Source organism: Podarcis bocagei (assembly GCF_964188305.1).
Source record: "Podarcis bocagei genome assembly, chromosome: 16".
NCBI classification, from domain to species: Eukaryota; Metazoa; Chordata; class Lepidosauria; order Squamata; family Lacertidae; genus Podarcis; species Podarcis bocagei.
Genome location: NC_138142.1, coordinates 4953382 through 4974674, shown reverse-complemented (window position 1 = coordinate 4974674; position 21293 = coordinate 4953382). Strand labels below are relative to the sequence as shown.

General features: G+C 46.0%; 2 protein-coding genes across 4 annotated transcripts in view; one reads left to right on the top strand and one right to left on the bottom strand.

The window, feature by feature from the left end:
* Nucleotides 1–2101: 2101 nt before the first annotated feature.
* Nucleotides 2102–12749, bottom strand: TMED2 (transmembrane p24 trafficking protein 2). 2 transcript variants are annotated; one of them, XM_081175243.1, is made up of 5 exons: nucleotides 12487–12749; nucleotides 9349–9541; nucleotides 8767–8787; nucleotides 5781–5888; nucleotides 2102–3956 (listed from the first exon to the last, which is right to left on the bottom strand). In XM_081175243.1, exons 1-5 carry the CDS (start codon nucleotides 12664–12666, stop codon nucleotides 3832–3834), a joined length of 627 nt encoding a protein of 208 aa, XP_081031369.1. In that variant the 5' UTR covers nucleotides 12667–12749; the 3' UTR covers nucleotides 2102–3831. The 2 variants fall into 2 exon arrangements, with proteins under 2 accessions (XP_081031369.1, XP_081031370.1); XM_081175244.1 differs by lacking the exon at nucleotides 8767–8787 and having other exon boundaries at nucleotides 12487–12717.
* Nucleotides 12750–19340: 6591 nt separating this feature from the next.
* Nucleotides 19341–21293, top strand: part of RILPL1 (Rab interacting lysosomal protein like 1) — a 31613-nt gene continuing 29660 nt past the window's right edge. The window contains exon 1 of one of the 2 annotated variants that reach the window (XM_081174870.1): nucleotides 19341–20610. In XM_081174870.1, the coding sequence (XP_081030996.1) occupies nucleotides 19453–20610 (1158 nt within the window). In that variant the 5' untranslated portion in view covers nucleotides 19341–19452. The remainder of the gene's footprint in view (nucleotides 20611–21293) is intronic. The other variant, XM_081174869.1, reaches the window with a different exon arrangement.

The window sequence follows — 21293 nt, the reverse complement described above, 5'->3', positions numbered from 1 at the left end:
GGGGAACACCTGCCCCAGCCGCCGGGCTTCGTAGCGCTGCTGCGAAGCCGGGCGGGGGGGGGGACACCTGCCCCAGCCGCCTAGCTTCGTAGCGCTGCTGCGAAGCCGGGCGGGGGGGGGGACACCTGCCCCAGCCGCCTGGCTTCGTAGCGCTGCTGCGAAGCCGGGCGGGGGGGGGAACACCTGCCCCAGCCGCTGGGCTTCGTAGCGCTGCTGCGAAGCCGGGCGGGGGGGGGAACACCTTCTGAAGGCGGGCGGGGGGCGAAAGTCTTTGTCCCCCCTGCCTGCCTTCCCAGGGGCTTTTAAATCGCCCCGGACAGCGGAGAAGTCCTCCGCTGTCCCGGGGCGATTTTAAAATGCCACCCGCCAGCATTTTAAGATCGCCCGGACAGCGGAGAAGTCCTCTGCTGTCCCGGGGTTTTTTAAAATGCTGGGGGTGGGAAGAAAAGCCCTCCCCCCCCCAGCCTTCAGAAGAGGTCCGGGGACAGTCTGTCCCCGGACCTGATCTGAAGGCGGTTTCCCTAGGAACGCATTAATTGATTTTCAATGCATTCCTATGGGAAACCGTGCATCGCAAGACGAAAAAACCGCAAGACGAAGAGACTTGCGGAACGAATTAATTTCATTTTGCGAGGCACCACTGTATCAGGTTTGTCCCTGTCCCTCCCTTGACCTCCACCTTACAGCTTACATTAAGTAAAACAAAGGAAAATATATACAAGTTCCTGTTTCCCAGCCAAGTTGAGTACAGTGGTGCCTCGCAAGACGAAATTAATCCGTTCCGTGAGTCTCTTCGTCTTGCGGTTTTTTCGTCTTGCGAAGCACGGCTATTAGTGGCTTAGCAGCTATTAACGGCTTAGCGGCTTTAAGAAAAAGGAAATAAACTCGCAAGAACTCGCAAGACGTTTCGTCTTGCGAAGCAAGCCCATAGGGAAATTCGTCTTGCAGAACGACTCAAAAAACGGAAAACTCTTTCGTCTTGCGCGTTTTTCGTCTTGCGAGGCACCACTGTACCCCTTATTGTCCTGGCCAAGTGTAAAATAAAGGGTGTAGGAAATGAAATGATTGTTGCCTTTTCATTGTTTAAGGATGTTTTGTTATGACTTTTGATTCAACACACTTATTTCAATATACAGTTGTACCTTGGTTTTCGGAATGTGATAGTTATGTTCCTTTAAGCCTTGCTATATCAATCATTAGTAATTGTTTAATAAGGAGGTTTTCACGCCTGTCCAATTCTGTGTTCTCTTTCCCAACCTTTAATCTATTGATGATTAATGCCTATATTCAACCCTTGCATTGTATTCATGTTAACCAATCAGCAACAAGCACATATGTGGCAATGCTGTAATATTCAATAAAAGGGACTTCCCGAGACTTGCTCGGGAGATGCCTCCCATATGACACTTGCCATTCGTCTGTCGTTTATTTCAACCCAACAGAACTTAATCCGTTCCGGAAGTCCGTTCTGAAACCAAAGCGTTCTTAAACCAAGATGTGCTTTCCCATAGCAGCAGGGGACTCAATTTACAAATGGAACACACTCAGCAGGAAGCGAAACATGTTCTGCATGCAAGGCAAAGTTCACAAACCAAAACACCTACTTCCGGGTTTGCAGCGTTCTTAATCCAAGTTGTTCATAAACAAAGCTGTTCTTAAACCAAAGTCCCACCATATAAGCGTCAATAGACTGACCTTTTAAATAGGAAGCTACTCTTTAGGTTTCTAAGCAATTTGTTACCTTTCAATTAATTCACCAATTTTATAATGGCTCTTAGTACCATTAAATAATGCCTTACTGTGGTATCTTGGTTAATCCGTTCTGGAGTCCGGTCTTAAACCAAGGCATGCTTTCCCATAGAAAGTAATGGAAAACGCATTAACTTCTCTCATAAATAAAAATTGCAGTGGGAGACTTAAAAAGCATCAGATTAGGTTAAATTCTCTGGGAATGGAAATACTTTAAAGAAGAAGTTATTGGGTAAGCTTTTTATCATAATCCCACGAAGCTCTTAACATGCAGCTGCTAACAAACAGTAAAACAAAGAAATAAAGAGTAGAATTGCTCCTTAAAGACGCAAAGCAAGCATCAGGCTGTAGGTTTGTTTTTTTAAAGAAGGTGTTTTATTTATCGAATCTGGCCATATATCAAGAACTTTTAAATGTACATCTTCTCATTAGAATGCAACTTGTCTCACACAAGGGTTGGCATACAACAGCTGCACTGGGGGGGGGAGCCACCCCTTTGAAGGACAGCTGCTAAGTGTCTAGCTGAGGCTGAAAAGATTTACTTGAACCATGAAAACTTGTAACAAATTTTAATTAAATTAAATTTGGTACAAAACTCTTATGCATTACCGATAGAATGCTTCCCCCACTCCTGAAAAGAACCCAACCCCACCCACCCCCAAAATTACAACCAATATACATCAGTTCAATATACATCAGCCACAACATAATCTTGGATCAGCACCCCGCTCCCAGAGACAGACGTGGTGATTTTTAAACCCATCATCCAGACAGCAAGAAGAAAAATAGCTGGTACAAAAACTGAAGTTGATGTGTGTTTAAAAGAGAGGAAAATGAACAAAATTATTTCAATGCAGCCTGACTGGGAGTGCCAACTCCTTTCCTGAGTGAGGCCCCTGTTCCTTTAACAGCAGTGCAAAAAAGGAAAACCTCAACAGGTACACTTTATCATGGAGCTGCAGTAACAGGAGCTGCACCTGCTAAATTTCTATGTGATGCTATTAAATGGCCAAAAGCCTCTTGGGAAGATGCACTTGCAGGAGGGAAACAGCACCCGGTTCATTTCTCCCCGCTACATAAAAGGCACAGGAGTCTTCATTATAGGAAAGGGGATTGCAGTCCTAGTGGTGTTATGACCACACAGCAGCATAGCTGCTTCTTCTTTCATGTATCAGATGTGTAGCACAGTAATAACCTCCCTTCCACCGCCTCCCAGCCCGCCCATCACCACTGTTAAAACCCTTTGGCATCAGGAACCAACATCCTGAATACTAGTTCTACAACAGTGCCAAACACAGGAGCAGCTTTGGATTGTAAGCAAAAAGGAAAAGATGTAGCTAAGTCCCCCCTAAATGGCTGCCTGTTCATAAATTTGCACACAAGAACACATGGTTAACTGGCAAGAACTGTGTTGTATTTTCATATATTTAATTAAGAACCTCAGGACCAAGCCAGTGTAATTACAGAAGGAGCACAGGAGACTTTACAGAAGCCACCTAAGCACTCCCTAGTAGAGCGATCCACTGGTTTCAGTATGTTTGAACACCAACATGCCCATTTCTTTCTTGGCATGCTTTCTTGACAGTACTGTCAGGCTTGTCCGCATGCCACAATTCCACCCCTGGGTAAAGCGGAGAGGAAATCCTCTGATCAAATTAAAAAGTGTCTCCCCCACAGGCATTCAAAAGGTGTTTTAGGACCTTGTGCCATTTCCCTTACACAAAAACAGTATTCTATTACCAAAAAAAGGGAGACAGAAAACAATCAAGGAAAATTTTCACTTGATCAATAGCGCTGGTTTAAAAACAAACTTTTGCAATTTCGTTGAACTCACTTTGGCTTGTGAGAAACAAAGTTTACCAATTTCAATGTACAACTCTCAGCTCATGTTTCCCTAGAGAGGGTATCTATAGATACATAGATATATAAAATTAAGCTAAGAAGAAAACTGAAAACACAAGTTTTATAGTTCAGAACATAGGGATAAAGAAAACTAAGTGAATTTTGTGACCAAGTTGTTTTGTAGAAGTGAATGGAGAATCTGGGATCACTGGAGAGAGAGGCCAAGGGGGGAAAGTTTGATTAAACAACTCTCCGGACTTCAAAAAACCTCTTCAGATAGTAGATTTGTCCCAGTGTCATGGCAACTAGTACAAGAGCTTCAAAGAATGACCAGAGGACCACTCTGCTATTTGTGTTGTCGTTAACTAGTGGAAAAAAGGAGGAGAAAACACACTTGATTAATATACAGGAATGAAAAGCTAAACACACTGGAAGCCTAGGGAAACAGAGCATCACCTCCTCCCATACAAACCCACCCTGCATGAGCGGATCATCAGCTGAAACCTTGTTCTGTGTTTCCAACCTGCCAGCTGAGGTACAGCGGGCAGGTACAGAAGGCTAGGCCTTCGGGGCACCCAGGCCATGGAACATTCCAAGAGATAGGAGTGGCCCAAGCTTCCTTGCCTTTCTACAAGATGCTAATAAACACATATTAAATCATGAAAATTATGGGTCTTTGCTGCTATTGATTAGTGTTGCAACATCAGGTGCCAGCTCCTTCTCCAATATGGCTGGCTACTTTATTTTGAGTGCAGAGTTCTTGGTAAATACGTTGTCATTTTCTACAGTGCTGCTTTGAGAATGATACTCGCCCTTACACTGGAAAAACAGTGTTAAGTGATGCAAAACAGGGGGAAGTAATTATTGATGCAAAGGAAGTAATAACACCCAAATGTGCCCTGGGAGTACAACCATGTTTTATGCAATTTGTTTTACAGGATTCTCAAAAAAGGTTTCAAGTTTTCTCTTTTCTAAAAACATGCCAGCATTTAAGAAGCAGCATGAAGAAAGTTAGTGGCAAGCAGTGTCTAAGAGACTACTAAGGTACAATTAATAAATTTAATTGATTTAAATATCTCTCTGCCATGAACTTTTAAAAATGATTTTTATTAGTTTTACAAAATAAATCTCAAACTTAACACATTAATATTAATAAATTAAACAAGATTCTTCTGAATTTTAGGACTTCCCTCCTCCTCTCTGTGGGTCCTTAGTATATCTAAGTCCAACTGCGTATCATAATTTCTCCACATTAAAATCCTCCGAAGTATCCAAAGTCTCTGCCACATTGCAGGAGTTGTTAAAAGTCCGCCAAAGAACTCAAGTCTTTAGTGTTCCTTTAAATACAGTTTTGATTCTCCCGATTTCTGTTTTTTGTGGTGGGGAGCAGGGAGACAAGTCACTTTCTTGGCCTTCCCAAATGTATTCAAGTTGGGGCTTATTAAGTGATAATGAGCATGAAGCACTTTGATGCACCATATAAATCAGCTGTGTAGATAGGAAGCTAGTAGCTCTTATTTGGGGAAGGTTCTCAGGCAGGGTGGAAGGAGAAAGAACTTGCCCACGTGAAGACCACCTGGTGGAAACCCTTACATATATGGTTCTTAATTGTAAACTATATGCTGATCTCCACCAGCAATTTCTAGATCAACTCTGCATCCCCAAATGGAAACCAGAGTTGGAGGTCATACATTTTCTATTACTGGGGAATGATCAGGAGCTCACCAAGTTAGTGGCTAAATATCTATTTGGTTTTTTGTCGTCAACTGCAGACACCTGATCTCCCTGGAGACCTAGAGATGTGACGACAGACTGCTCTGCCTCCTTTCTTTTAGCAAATGTTTTGTGCCACTGGGGAAGTGGTAATTCTGTATTGATTTGCTTTGGATGTTTGGATGCGATGCCAATAAAAGGTTTGAGGATGATGATAGTAACTCTTATAGCCTGCAGTTCTATTGTGGATGTGGAGGGGAAGCCGCCTCCTTCAAGACATGCATAGAAGCACAGGCTGCTAAAGCCCCTTGGATAATTTTCTAGAAAGCAGCTTTCTACCAAGTGCAGACTGACAAAGGAGAGGCAGCAATCTGCTACCCTCCCACTAGCCCACTAAATTCCCATGCCACAAGGAATGGAAGGCTTTGCTGGATGACTATGCAGGAAACCTGCACATGCCAACCAAAACCACTTACTTGCTCGGTGTATCCTTTCACGGACTTCCATGTATTCCTGTTCATGCTTGACAGCGGTCATGGCCACCGCTAATTCATTAATCATCTCTTCTAGCTTGTTCTGATGAGCTGCAGATGGATCACAAGACATCAGATTTGTGATCAACGAAAATCAGCAATAGTGGCATATAAGACCGAAGTCTTCACAGCCAACCACTGCACATCTTGGGGAAGGGTTGATGTTTTTTAACCAGGCACAAAAATTCCCTTTACCTGGGTATTCATTCCAACATCCAGTTACCTCGGGCAAGTTAGATGAACAAGTACTGCTTTCATAGCATTACAACTAAGATGCTTTAAATAACCAAGGTAAATAACTTTGTTATACATACAGAGTTCTGTTCTATAAGTCACATATGGCTGCACTAACATATTCTGTGGTTGGTTGGCATCTGCCTGTCTCTCTCAAGAGACAATGGAGTGCACCTTCGGGGGTGAAGGCAAACTGCTGTGTTAGCAGCACTGAAGTGACTTCTCCAGGGCTGCATGGTATACATGGAGGGCCTGGGCTGCCCAGATTATAAAACCCTCTCTCGGCCTCACTGATGTGGTCCAAAGGAAAGCAGAACAAAATGTTTGGCACCAGCTTGGCTGCAGGAGCTGCCATAAAGAGGCATACAAGGTGCCATCCAACCATCTTAGTGACTCCACTCCAGATTTCTGTGGGGTTTGCTGCTTAGTCTTTTCTTCCTAATCTCTTATTCTCTGGGGCTTGGAGGGGATAAAAGTCCCCTTCCACTATTATACTGAACTGGCTGTCAGGCTGCAGTCCTAGGTATAAGAAGACCCATTTAATTCAATAGGACTTACTTCTGAATAGACATGGTTAGGATTGTCCTTTTAATTGCTGTGTTTTTAGGGTGATGATTTTTGTTTTACTAACGGGTTTTATTTAAGTCATGTGTTTTCCATTTGATGCAATGCTCTTAGCAGCATATAAATTCAAAACATATTTGTAGTCTACTCTCTTCTACTGCAGAGAACTTATCAGAAAGCTGGTCTTCTATATTTCTGTGTGCTGATTCAAAACCGTGTGTGTGTGTGCGCGCGCACGCACGTGCATAGGAAGTCTATTCCCAGTAACCCCCGTACCCCCCCAAAAAAAATGCAGAAAGGGGTCTTGCTCAGCAGCATGACCCTTTGAAGAGAGGCTCTGCTGTATCACCACTGCTCCAGCGGCACCTGTTATCTCTGATCCCTGTTCTGACAGCTGCTTGGGACCCGGTGTGGCCTCCTCTCACCTAATCTCAGCCTTAAAGCAATTCCCTTCATCTACGGCTGGGTCCCTTTATGGCCAGGGAGTTGAGGCAACGTTATGTGACCACCACCCCTCCTGGCAAACTGCAGAAGAGGCATCTCGATTCAAGGACCTAATCATTTATTTGATCATTGAAAGAACCATTTACCAAGCAGGCATTGCCTGATAAAGTATGACAAGGGAATGAAAAGCAGTTTCTACTTGAAACCTACTACATTTATATCCTGCTCTTTTCCCAACAAGAGAAGTCAAGGCAACTCACATATGGGGTTCCCAAGCAACCTCCCATCCTGCCACTGACCAGACCCAGATCTCCTTAGCTTCAGCAAGGTGGGGGGTCTTATGCAAACTATGCCTGGAAAGCAAACTTACAAAACTATGGTATTTCACAGAAGCTTAATGCTGGGATTGAGAATAGGACAGGTGCAGAGATTTCAATGAGCAAGCCAACAACCTTGAACAGAAATACAGTACCTGGTGACTTTGTAGTTTTGTAGAATCCCATTCAAACAGAATCTCTGTTAGGGAGTGAAAAACTTTTACAGAGAGACCTTCCCTCCCTCTCACTCACACAGAAACACACTCTTCTCACACCCAGCAGCTTAGTTGACCCACTTTGAGAAATACTGGCATGAATTACTTTGCCTTCGTGGTGTTTAGTTAGCACAAAAAGGCAGAATTCTTTCTAGAGGGATAAACTGGTATAAAGTGAGAGAAGAACAATGGGAAATACAAAGGAAATCCTCAAACTTTACATCAAGACCTTCAGGTCCAAGGCAAATCACACAAGTAATGCAATATGGGTGCCCTATTAGTAAGACCACTCTTATGCACACTTTTAAACATGCCAACACCCACACATGCGTGTTAAGTGGTGGTCTTCAGACAACGATCTCCCTCTCAAAATGATTTCAATCTGTCAAGAGTTTTGTGTGTGGATACTCAGGATACTGGTAGTAATAGCTGGGACAGAACAAAAGGACCCGAAAACTGGAAGGGGTCTTTAGGTCATTTAGTCCAACATCTGGCTTGATCTGGGTGATGGATACTTACGACGATGAGAGGCCCAGCCAATATCCATCCTTGCAGTTTTTGTCCTCAACACTGGCAGCAGAAGGCCAGTAATGGCATGAAGGACAAGGAGGAAACTATGAATTTTTAAAGCTGGGGTGAAGGGTCAATGGCCTCCTCAAGACATACAAAATAACAGGATGTGAGGGCAGAAGAGAGAAAAGGTATAGGAGTGTGCAGCTTTCCTGACAATTAGCCACACCTCCTTAGGCCAGCCTACCTCACAGCTGAGAACCACGGTCATGATCCAAACCATGCAACTTGGTCTGAGTGTTTATACTTGCATTTCTCAAACAGAATCCTCCACAACTGAATGAGAAACCAGTTTTAAAAGCAGTTCCAGATTTGGTATTAGAGAAGACTGCTGTTCAGACAGGGAATGGGGATAGGAAGGAGAAAAAAGCCTACAGTAGCAAATTGGATCTTAATGGTTGAAGGACTTCAAAGTGGCAGGAACTGTTCACACTCAGACCTGAGTGCAATACCGTTGTGGTAATCATTGCATATTAGAAGGGAGTCACACAAAGAATGGCCCCAATAGGCATTAGCAGATTATGTAGCAAATTATGAGAAGCGAGGCAGGAGAACTGGCAAGCTTCTTAAAAGCATTGCACATACCATCCCAGTTATCTCCACCACCTAAAAAAAAGCATGAGAAATGAACAAATATACAGGAAGATGCTGAGCAAGTCTAGTAAGCAAAGGTAAATACATCAAAACACATGATAGGCAAAATGAGGGATGAGGGTAAGGCTGCAAATGTCACAGGGACAGAGGTATAAAGAAACCACAGTGAGAGGTGGGAGAAAAACTACTAGCTACCTGACTCAAATGTTCTGGCACCAACCAGTCTTTAGAGCGCTGCTCTGCAGAAAGCTGAAAAATTATGTACAATTCTAAGACATCCCCTTTTAGGGACTTCAAGCCACAAGATTACCCATATTTCTTTTTCAAATTGATGGGGCGGAAAGAGATCATTTAATTAAATATCCCTTATATTTCCTTGATCCATGTCCATCACATAGCAAAAAGAGCTAATAAGTTATTTTATGAAGCATTTAAATCCAGGAGAGAATGTGTTTGGAATTCTGAAGCCCTTAGAACAATATCTGGAAAACAGAGGTGCAGGGGAAGGACAATAACATATAGGAGAAGAACATGGGTGAAAGGTGCCATTTTGTTTCCGGGATTCGCCCTCACCTTCTGTCTCCATATCTTGCCCCTTTGGAGCTTCACCAATGTCAATAGTGAACATCACTATCTTTGGAGTCATGGTGGACATTTTGTTGCTGAAGCAAAACTTGTATGTTCCATCCATGTGAGCAGCAAAGGTGTATTTCCCATTGGACTCTCTGTCTCCTTTGTAGATGACTTTGTTATCAGGCCCCATTATCTGGAAACAAGAAGGAAAATCTTTACTTTTTACCACCTTATGCATCATTCCCATCAATAAATTACATAAGCTTTGGGGAGTAATTGGCTGACATATCGTACAAATGAAGTGACAAACCACAAGGGCAAATCGAGCATTTGTTGCTGCCTCAGCTGACATCAATTTTAACTTCCAACCAACGTTTAATTTTTACTTTTTTGCTCTACATCTCATGTGCAGTTGTTGTGCAACCTGTAGCACTGAACACAAGGATCTTACCTGTGCTTGATGAAGCACCCTGCAGTAGGCACCAGAGAAGCATTTCTCTCCAGGCCTTTCTTACCCAGGGCATTGCATCATGTTCCCTCTATCCTCTGACTCTGAGCTTGCTTCACCACATGAGCAACAGATCATGTAGCAGAAGAAAAAAGAGGGAGAACAAACTATGCCACTTCTGGCTGTGGGTGAGTGATGCCATTTTAAAATGTTCCTCCACATTAAAATACGCACACTCCCTCCTCTATTGTTTTGCTTATCATAAACTGTACTCGGGGCAGCAGGGGGGTTAGGGTTCATTTTTGTTTTATAAATGAAAACAATAAATCTTTTTATTAAAAAAACACCTCCCAGCAAATTAAAACTAACACAACAGGAATTAAACCTTTAGCCCAACCTACTCACTACTGTGCTAATTTCCTTTAAACTAAACTAAACTAAAAGATAGGGAAGCTTGCAAACATGAAAACCCCAACTGCAGCAACCTTGTCCATTCTACTGATTCACACAGCTACACGAGTTTATCAGTGCACCTATTTCTCCACCAATGTGGAATTTTTTAAAGAACTGTGTTTAGAATGATGGGGAGGGTTTCAAAAACAAGGCATCTGAGGGCCAGTGTGCCTGTCTGAGCTGCTTTCTGCAACTACTCTGGCACGAACAGAAGTCGGGGAGCATTGTGTAATTTAACCTGAGGGAATACAGTGGTACCTTGGGTTACATATGCTTCAGGTTACAGACTCCACTAACCCAGAAATAGTACCTCGGGTTAAGAACTTTGCTTCAGGATGTAAAGGAGAAATCGTGCTTCAGGTTAAGAACAGTTTCAGGTTAAGAACAGACCTCCGGAACGAATTAAGTACTTAATCCAGGTAGCACTGTACAGTACAGTGGTGCCCCGCAAGACGAATGCCTTGCAAGACGGAAAACTCGCTAGACGAAAGAGTTTTCCGTTTTGGAGGTGCTTCGCAAAACGAATTTCCTATGGGCTTGCTTCGCAAGACGACAATGTCTTGCGAGTTCCTGCTGGTTTTTTCCTCCCCCCCTTTTTTCTAAGCTGCTAAGCCGCTTATCAGCTGATCCGATCAGCAGATAAGCCACTAAAAACCGCTAATAGGGCTAATCCGCTAATCCTTCAATGGGCTTGCTTCGCAAGAAGAAAAAACCGCTGGACGAAGAGAATCACAGAATGGATTCTTTTCGTCTTGCGAGGCACCACTGTACAGTGGTACCTTGGGTTAAGAACTTAATTTGTTCCGGAGGTCCGTTCTTAACTTCATTCACACAGTACTCTAAAATCCTCCATTGTTCTTCCTGAGTCTCTCCCTCTAGCTGAAAACCCCTCCCATTCCAAATACAGCAAGGCATTTTGCTGATTTCCATCAAGCCTCTATGACTACAGGGATTTAACTCTGGATTTTCAGCCTTTTACATTTTCTGTGTCCAATTCTAAGTTGGAAAAGCACTTCAAGAGTATAATAAACAAAACAATAACATTAAGAGAAAGACACCCAGGCCCTCCCTTTCCAAGCTGTCCACTAACACCTCCCTCCATTCAACAGAGCCAACCTCCACATTTGATGTTTAAACCCTGGAGTGCAAGAGAGAAAAGGTACACAGAAACAGGCACACTTAAGGCTCAAGGCTATCTCAGACTTATACCCTCTGATCTAAAACAGTCCTTCCCTAGCTGTGCACACCCCTTGGGGGTTGAACTAGATGACCCTAAGGGTCTCTTCCAACTCTACAATTCTGACTCTCTCTCTCTCTCTGGGTGCTCTTTCTGCTGGGCTTTCAAAAAATACCCTGTTGATGGAGGGGGGGGGGTTGAGATGAGGCGGTGGTGGTGGGTTGGTGCCCCCTTTGGCCTGAACCTGCAGGCCTTCTCTTTTAGCATATGCTGCACTTTACATATTCAAGGACTGACAATCCTCTTCTCCAAAGCCATCAACACTCTTCTGGCGAGAGGAATTCACTGTGCAGTCTGCACGTGATTAAAGGACACATAAATATACTCTCTATCAACTTTCCCCAACCTGTTGACCTCTAGACGTTTCGAACTAAAACTCCTATCAGCCTCAGCCAGCACAGCCAATGTTTGGGAAGACAGGGAGCTATAGTACAGATCATGTGGAGAGCATCATTTAGGGGCAGCTGCTCCCTATGTACGCCAGCAAGAGTAAACCCTGACACAAGCCAAGGCCAGGCCCTTCCAACCCCCACGAAGGGGGCTTTCAAAAGCCCTCTTCTTCACCTTCTCATGGCTCACACCGCCCAGGGCAGCCGACTGCAACTTACCTCCCTGTACAGGCCCTCTTCTAACAGCAGGCAAGAGGAACCTGTACCCCACTGCAATCCCTTCACACTACGATTTTCATAATCCCTAAATGTTGCCTAAACAGAAATGATCTTAGCAGGCGCCCAAAAGAGCACAGTGAAGTTGCCTTGATCTCAATAGGCAGGGAGTTCCCAAGTGCTGGTGCTGCCAGGTAATTACGAATGCGGAACGAGTATTATTTGGCGCTTGTGCCTCCTCTGGCGTAACCCCCTCGTGATAATATGTGCGGGGCCGGAGAGAATGCCAGCGAGGCTAAGCCCGGCACAAACCGAGCCCAGGCCCCCCCCGGGGGGGGGCGCCACAGGCTCCTCTTCGCCGCGCCCTGCACGACCCCCCCCCCCGCCAGACTCGCCTCCACGTCGATGTCGAGGAAGCCTCCCTCGGCCACTTCGAAGATGAGGCCCATCTTGGTGCCGGACGGGACCCGCTCCAGGAAACACTCCTCGGCGTGCGCGTCGATGCTGACGAAGTAGCCGGCCGCCGGGGCCGAGAGCGCGGCCAGCAGCGCCAGCACCGCCCGCACCGGCGACATGGCGGCGTCGGCGTCGAGGGGAGGCTGGAAGCGAGCGAGGCCAGGCGCGGGGAGGGGGAAGAGGGCCAACGGGCTCGCGCGCTGCGCTCCGGCGCCTGCCAAGCCCGCAGAGCAAATGGGCTTCGGCGGAGGGGCAGCTTCCGGCCCGCGCCCCGCCCCTTCCGGCGCACGGGGCCCTCGCTCATAGGTCGGAGACGCGGCCCGATGCCACGTACGGCCTGCGGGGGGCGGGGGGGATGGCGGCCCTCGAGGGAGCGACGGGGCGGCGCCTGGCTGCGAGGCGCGCCTTGATTGGGCGGGGAGGAGGGGAAAGGAAAGCGGACGGCGGCCTCGCGAGGCCAATCCGCGTGCTCGGCGCGGCTTATGGGCGAAGCGACGGGGGCCGAGGGAGGACATTCCTCGCTGCTGCTAGATTGTCCGGCCGAGGGAGGGCGCCAGCGAGGGCCTTCCAGCCTCTTGTTTATACTGTATTACAGAATCGCAGACTTGGAAGGGGCCACGAGGGACATCTAGCCCAACCCCCTGCAATGCAATATATTATATATTCATTTATTATTCAGATTACACTAACAACACTGAAATAGTAAATTATCCAACAACAAACAGCCTGTCCTGGTATATGTACAGACTTGCAATTGCACATGATGATAGTTACATTCACCCTCCGATTGCTGCTTTAATCTAAATTAGAAATTGCACTAACGGGAAGACGTAACACCCTGCAAGCAAATTAGGGTTGTAGGATTAATGTTCATATCCTCTTCACAGACAAATCAGAATTCATGCTGAATAATGACCTGATCTAATCTAACCTCTGCATAAGCTTTGTGCAAGCAAATCATGACGGACCACTCAATGAATAGGTTGCTTGGAGAAGCCTGAAGGCTTCTTCCACCATGGGCAGTTAACGGGTTGGTGAGAGCTGATGTTTGGTAGAGCTGCTGAAAATGCTGCCTGAATAATATTGGATCCATTTCGACACAGTGTAATTTCTGTTAGTGTACTATATTTGAGGGCAATTTTATTTTTAGATTCTTTTAGAAGCCACTTTTGAGAGCCTCTCAGGGCTATAAATGTGAAATAATCTTTCATAGATTGGATTCCACTTAACCTGCACCCTTTAATGTTAAAAGATGGCTAACAGTTTGATCCTATACATGTTTACTCTGAAGCAAGTCCCACTTTTAGCAAATGGTACATAAAACCTTAATGATACTGTTACTTGCAGCAGCTGGAGCAGACGTGCCCCAGTAACAGTGTATTAAGTCCCATCCTTGGGCAGATAAATGAAGCACAGGAAAAAGGTATTAAACCTTTACTGTTCAGCTGTGTGAAGCAGATCACCACCCTCTACCCCCTTGAAGAGTGAAACAAACCATACATGGGTCTGTACAGGATTGAATATAATTAATATATCCTCTTACTAATTCCATCATAAGGTTATGGGCCCAGTTTAGGAATAATTTCCAGATATATTAAATAGTTTTTCAGCTTTTGAATGGATTTTGAGGCTTGAGTTTTAAACTGCAAAAGAGAGATTTTTTTTCTTAGCCTCACAGCACCAGAGAAAAACCCTTCCTGTGCAACCCAGCAAGTAGGGGAAAGGCTATTTATTTTTTTATTTTTATTTTTTTGGATTTTGTAATGGTTTTTCCATTTTTTCTAGTGTACTTTTTGAAAAATATCTCTTTGTATGACTTTTGGCATTTTTTATTTTAAGATGGATAGCAAGGGTTCCATTGCAGAGGAAAGCCCCAATTTACCTAAGCTTACTGAAAACAATTTCAACCAATGGAAAAGGTGCTTAGAAGCCAGATTTTTAGTTAGGGGAATAATGGAATGTATCATCCAGTTTGTATTAAGTATGTTCTAGCTTTTCAGTAATGGATAGGAAGTCTATCACATGACTGCTACAGTCCTTTTTGGATTCAAGCTTTAATCTAAATAAATCTCTCACCCAGCACAGTGAGAGCACTTGCAGCTGTTTCACCTGTCTTAGTGTGAACCATTTGAGTATCTAAATATTGTCCAGAATGAAGGACACTGCTAGATTTTTCTGCTGCTGCCATTTCTTTATTAAGGTTTCATTTTCACTGGGTGTCTCTTGTGGAACCGGTTCTGTATGTCCTACAGTTGAATCGCAACATGATTAGTGTGTCCATTTTGGACAGAATAGATTTCTCTGTACAATTTGAAAATGTAAAATGCCAGGTGACCAGAGATCATAGCTGTCAATGTTTCCCTTTTTTAAGGGAAATTCCCTTATTCCGAATAGGATTCCTCACAAGAAAAGGGAAAAGTTGACGGGGCAGCCAGAGATGGTGAATTATATGCTGAAGCATGTTTGATTGATGGTGTATATGATACTAATCTTTCAGAACCCTGGACTGCAAATGGGGCACAGTCATGCCAGAAGCATGAAGCAGATCCAGAAGTTTGGCACAGAAGATTTGGCAACTGAGAGATCAAAGCCATTGTAACACAATTGTAACGCAAGAGGGGTGAAGGTAGCCCAGAGTTCACCAGCCACAATAAAGTTTCTAAGTTGCATCACTGAAGAAAGTGTTATGCGTTCTTTTCCTCCATGTACAGAAAAGCACCAGAGTGCTTGATGTAGTCTACAGTGTTGTATGGGATCCAGGGAGTGCCCTCCAGCAGCATAATGTGGTTTGCTGGAGCCTGGGGTGAACACATACTGGACATGCCTGCACCCGCTGGGCCAGCCTAGCCCTTGCCACAGTCATCACCGTCGCAACCCCCTGCCAAGCGGGGCCACACTGCACTGCCTGCCCACCTGCACAGCCGGGAGGCCGGTTGGTTGAAGTGGCCCTTCACGGGCAAATCCCCCCTCCAACACCCAGGGAGAGAAGCGCCAGCCTACACTGGGGTCACCCCTTGCCCGCCTCCCTCCATTCAGCGAGGGAGCCGGGGACATGGCAGCAAGGCCAGGCTGGGACTGGGGCCCGGGGCCCCCCGCAGCAGGAAGGGAAGGATAGGGAATTGGGGATGGGGCCCACCAGGTCATTCCTGGGCAGGATGGGTATCCACACAGAAGCCAGCGCATGTGTGGGGGCACCTGTTTCATCCCCCCTCAAAATTGTGCACCCGGGGCCACAGCCCCGCTGCCCCCCAATGCTATGCCATTGGTTCCCTCCCTAAAGAAAAGAAGTATATTCTAATCTTACTATTTGATTTCTCAAGATACTGTGCTGTGTATGTTCTCAATGAGAAAAGCGAAACAGTGGAGATGTTCAGAAAATACTGGTACCTTGCCATGGAGAGCAACAAGTTTCAGAGGAAACCCACAACTTTCGTCAGCGACCACAGGGATGAGTTTAATACATACCACATCCAAACCCTCCTAGAAAAGGAAGGGATTACATGTGTAAAGAGTGTTGGTGACACTCTATAACAGAACTCAGCTGCTGAGAGAAAGTTCAGTTCTCATATGGAGATGACTAAGGTGCATGCTGAGAGATGGTGGCCTTTCCAAATACACTGCAGTGGCTACTGCATGTCCCCACATGCATTTGGGAGCAACACACACTATTACAAGGAAGTGGGTATTCAAGGTAAAGCAGGGGGCAGAAGGTGAAGTTGAGTGCTACAAAGCAAGACGTGGTGAAAGGTTACTCGCTAAAGTACGGAGAGGACTATGATTAGACTTTTGCACCTGTCATGAGACACACCCCCAGTAGTCTGATCGTTATAACATTCTTATTCCCCCAACAGAGCTACAGTTCCCAGAGTGGTTAACAATAAATCCTTCTTCCAAGGGAACTCTGGGAACTGCTGAGCTTAGGGTTCTCCTTACAACTCTCAGCACCCTTAACAAACTGTAGTTCCCAGGATTCTTTGGGGTGGGGAAGCCATGACAGTTTAAGTGGTAGAATAGTGCTTTAAATGTATGGTGGGGTTCCAGATTATTTTCTCCATCTTTAAAATGGGTGTAATAATGTCTAGTCTCACCAAGTTATTGTATGGACATTTCATTGCCATCTTTGTAAGGGTCTGATATTTTAATGGACTGCCTGAGTTTTTGAAACAGGTTAGTCTGTCAAGATGTAGATTATCCTGTGTTGTGTGAAGGAAGTTGCCTGGGGAAAGCGAAATTACTAAAAGGCACAAAGGCTGGGTAATCTCTAGGATGTGATATAGATATATATATAGATATATATAGAGAGATATAGATATATAGATATTATGGAATCTAATGGAAACACACTGGCGTATTTTTCTTGCCTTCTCAGCCATGTAATTTGTTGATTTTAGAATAGCTCAGGGGAAGTTGGCTCATTTCACTTACCATGACTGACTAGGTTGTGATACACTGTGACTGTTTTCACAAGTGATGTTTGAGTCAATGACTGCATTTCCAACTTTCATAAATTGAATGAAAAGGCCTCCTTGACTAGAGGGTACAACTGATTTAGGAATAGCTCTCTTCCATTTTGTGCCTGATAATAACAACATTCAAGTGTTGCATTCCAGATGTGTATTCCCCATCCTAGCCATCTTGATAGAAGGCAACGGTAGAAGTTTATAAAATTACCGTATGCACATCATGGAGAAGGTGGATGATGTTTGTTTTATCATCATTATTATCACTGCTTCAACTATTGCTGGATGTCCTAACTCCTTACCTGGGAATAAACCCCACTGAACTGAATAGGACTTGTTTTTGATTAAACATTAATAATGTTGCTGAACCCTGGAGGAACACAGCTGAAGCTACTATTTCATACTGCTACCACAAAATATGATATATCACATTTATGGAGAAACCCCCAAAATGATAGTTTTATGTGGCACTTCAAAGACAGACACATTTACCTGGAGCTCTTATATTAGTTATATTAATAAGGAAGACAATTCACAGCATCCTCTCTCATACTATGTAAGAATTTGGAATGCTTAACACCTGTATTTATGTTTTAGTACCACATTCCCATTATGTTCATTGTGCTTGCTTAATATGATCTTATCCTTTTATATTTTGTAATGTAAACAGTTTTCCTGGCCTGAGTTTTGCTGAAGTGTTATTACATAGGAGCCACTGTGTATAGATTGCTAACAAAAACATTTTTTATTGTTTTTGTGGGGTTGTAATATGGGGAGAAATAGTTATTTACTCAATTGTTACTTGAGGTATTGCAACCCCTCCTCCTTTGCAATAACTGTTACTGACTAAAAATGACAAATATATGTACTGCTGAAGGCATTGGTTATTATTCTGAACCTAGATATTATTCTTGAAGTACATAAAAGTAAAAAACAAAAAACACCCCCACATGATTAGTACTGCACTGGAATTGTTTTAATAGCTGCTTTGTAGTGTGTGTGTGTGTGTGTGTGTGTGTGTGGCCTACTGCTTTTCATCATTTTGTCACTTGTGTTTTTTAAGCAGTTGTTAACTTACTGGTTACAGTTTCCAGAATGTTAGTGGGTTGTGTCAGTCCCACTGCAGCAAAATCAACAGGGTCCTTGGGGCACCTTAACAAGTTTATGAGGGCCAAAGCTTTCCTGGGTCAGAGTCCACTTCATCAGTGTGACCTTCAGCATCCTTCATGAATCTGTTAAAGTTGATTCTAGCTCATGAAAGCTTATTCCGCTATGAAAGTGCCTTTCTTGAAAGTTGATGCAAAAAACCCCACCTTGCTAACAATCAAGTCCAATGAAGTCCAAGTCCAATGAAGTGGGCTTCACACCATAATAAATTTGTCAGACTTTAAGGTGCCCAAATGTTTAATGCCTGGTTTTGCTTCATTTTATAACTAAGTGTCTTGTGGTGGCACCTTAAAGACAAAGGTCACTCACACCATACATTGAAAGCACTCTTGTATGACTTTTAACAGGCATGGCTTCCCACAAGAATCCTGGAAACTGTAGTTCCTTGAGGGCGTCCTAACAATTCTCAGCATCCTTAAGAAACTAGAGTTCCCAGGATTGGTGGTGGTGGGGAGCCATGCTGTTAAAGTGGTGTCAGAGTGTTTGTGTGACTACAATCTGACACAACCAACACTTTATTGGATTGGCTTCTGCTTCATCAGAAGCATTACCTGTTGTTAATAGCTTCCTTGAGCTTTTTAAAGCAGGCTGCAGATGTTTCAAATCAAGGACAGCCAACACAGTGTCCTCCAAATGTTGGAAGCCAGACTGCTGGTCCATCTAACTCAGCTCTGTCTACACCAGAGGAAGAAGGACCCTGTGTCTCTTCAGTTCATAGCTGTCAATGTTTCCCTTTTTTAAAGTGAAATTCCCTTATTCAGAATAGGATTCCTCGCAAGAAAAGGGAAAAGTTGACAGCTATGCTCCAGATCAGCCTTCCTCAGCCTTCCATATATTTTGGTCAACAACTCTCACCAGCAAGTATAGCCAGCAATCAGGAATAGGGATGGAGGCCATTTGGTTCTTCCAGCTTGACTCTATTTTCAGGCAGGATGCAGATCACAACCTGTCAAAGTCAGGTGGGCAATTATAGTTGGAAGCTCCTGCCCAACAAACTCGCTTTTCCAAAAGACCAGACTTTTCGCGGTAAAGAAAGTGAGGGGGAAAGGCACTGGGAAGGGTGGGGTGATGCCTGCTTTGGCTCAACTGTTATCTAACTTCCCCACAAATGAATCAGAGCAGTCTGGGATTGTCTGATCTCCATGCAAACAAATCAAGACGAAACCGACCATCGTGAAGGGCGTGTAGTCCAAAATTTATTGAGGGTGCCAGGTCGGGGAAGCCCATTCCAGATGTTGTGGGGCCCCAGCTCTTTTCTTTCCCACCCAGCCAAGGACAATGGGAATCAAGAAGGCAACAGCTGGCTGGATCAGCATCCTTTTCTCTCAACAGCCTGTGGGAAGCCGGGAAGAAGCCGGACCTGAGCGCAGCAGCCCTTTGCCTGCCTGGGATTCAGAGGCAAACTGTCTCCGACCTGCAGCCCCTGAGAGCCTTGTCCTCCGTGAATCCGTCCGCTCCTCTTGTAAAGCTGCCCAGGAAGGCGCCCGCCTCCGGCTCCTGGGTGAAGAGCCGCTTTCTGCCCGGGATCTTCCCACGTTCAGCTTCCTTGGAACATCCGGGAGGATTCCCCGGGCAACATCTGGCGGGCCGCCCCACGCCGCTGCTTCAGCCAAACCAAGGAGCCGGGGAAACCCATCCTGGGGAGCTGGGCTGGCGCATCCTCCGGCGCTGCCATTCCCGATCTCCTCGCAGAGCTGCTCCCGAATCCAGCCCAGCTGTTCTTCCCAGCCTGGATGGGGCGGGGGCGGGCCTGCGTCCTGGGCAGCCTCGTGGACCCTCCTCCTCCTCCCTCCGTCTCGGCCTGATCACAAGCTCAAGTTTATATTGGAAGGGAGGAGGCGGAGGCGGAGGAGGGGTCTGGGGCTCGGCGGCGACCGAGATTTGCTCCTCGCCCTCTCCGTCTTCTTCCCAGGATGCCCACCGGACCTCCGGAGGGGCCGGAGTCGGGGTCGGCCGCGGGTGTCCGGCGCCGAGCTGCTGCCTCTAGCTAAGTTTTGCCGCGGCGCGAAGCCAGAGAAGTTTGCAAGTTGCGCGGCTCCCTGGTCCTTGGGAAAGGCCGCTCCGGTGCCCCGCGAGGCTGGCTGGCCGCCGCCTGGGAGGGCGCCTGGGCCGGGCAAGCGGGGGGCAGGCGTAGCCATGGACGGCGTCTCCGGCCTGGGCTCGCCGGCGCTGGAGAAGAACGTGGCCGAGCTGACGGTGATGGACGTGTACGACATCGCCTCGGCGGTGGGCCAAGAGTTCGAGCGGCTCATCGACCAGCACGGCTGCGAGGCCATCGGGCGCCTGATGCCCAAAGTGGTGCGCGTGCTGGAGATCCTGGAGCTGCTGGTCAGCCGCAACCACCTCAACCCCGAGATGGAGGAGCTGCGCCTGGAGCTCGACCGCCTCCGCCTGGAGAGGGTGGATCGCATCGAGAAGGAGAGGAAGCACCAGAAGGTCGGGCGCCGGCGGGGATCGGGGCTTCTCTCGGGGGGGGGGGCTCGCTTTCAGGGCAAGGCAGCCCTTCTTTCCCGTGCGCGGTCCTCGAGGCAGGGACCCGGCTGCTTACGAAACTCTGGCCGGCTCCGCGGCGCGCTGGTGCCGCAGGACTTCGCGGCATCCGCCTCGGGTGCCCGGGCTCGCTTTCGTTTTCTGCTCTTTACTCCTCAGAATTTAAGTCCTGCTGGGATCGGTGGGGTTTACTCGCGGGAAAAGGGCGTCGTAGCATTGAGGATCCTCTACACGGAAGTGGGTGGAATCCGTGCAAAGCATTTGCTGACCCCAAAGGAAAAGGGGGGAAGTCGCCAAGCCCCGAGGAAGCCTTTGAGCCCCTCCCTTCCCTGTAACTCTTTCCAAGGATGGGGTTTACTCCTAAAGAGGGGTGGATGAAATGTGGCCCCTCGGGCCTCTCTGTCAGGCCCCCAGAACTCTCTCTAAACCACACAGGACCCTATTTTGCCCTCAAAATATTTTGCCTAGCTGGAAAGTGTCATTTAACGCTGACATTGGCTTTTGCTCACCGGGATGGTGGACAGAGAAGAGTGTGTGTAGAAATTAGCTTTCAGTGCTTATACAAAGGCAACATATGTGGCCCTCAAAAAGGTTGTCCAGAAGCAAATATGGACCTCAGGCTGAAAAAA

Excerpts from the sequence above, each read along its gene's own strand:
- TMED2 (XM_081175243.1), bottom strand. The coding sequence starts at position 12,666 with ATGTCGCCGGTGCGGGCGGTGCTGGCGCTGCTGGCCGCGCTCTCGGCC. Across the intron at positions 9,542-12,486 it reads TCCTCGACATCGACGTGGAG|ATAATGGGGCCTGATAACAA; the intron begins GCGAGTCTGGCG and ends TCTTGTTTCCAG. Across the intron at positions 5,889-8,766 it reads TGGTGGAGATAACTGGGATG|CTCATCAGAACAAGCTAGAA; the intron begins GTATGTGCAATG and ends ATCCATCTGCAG.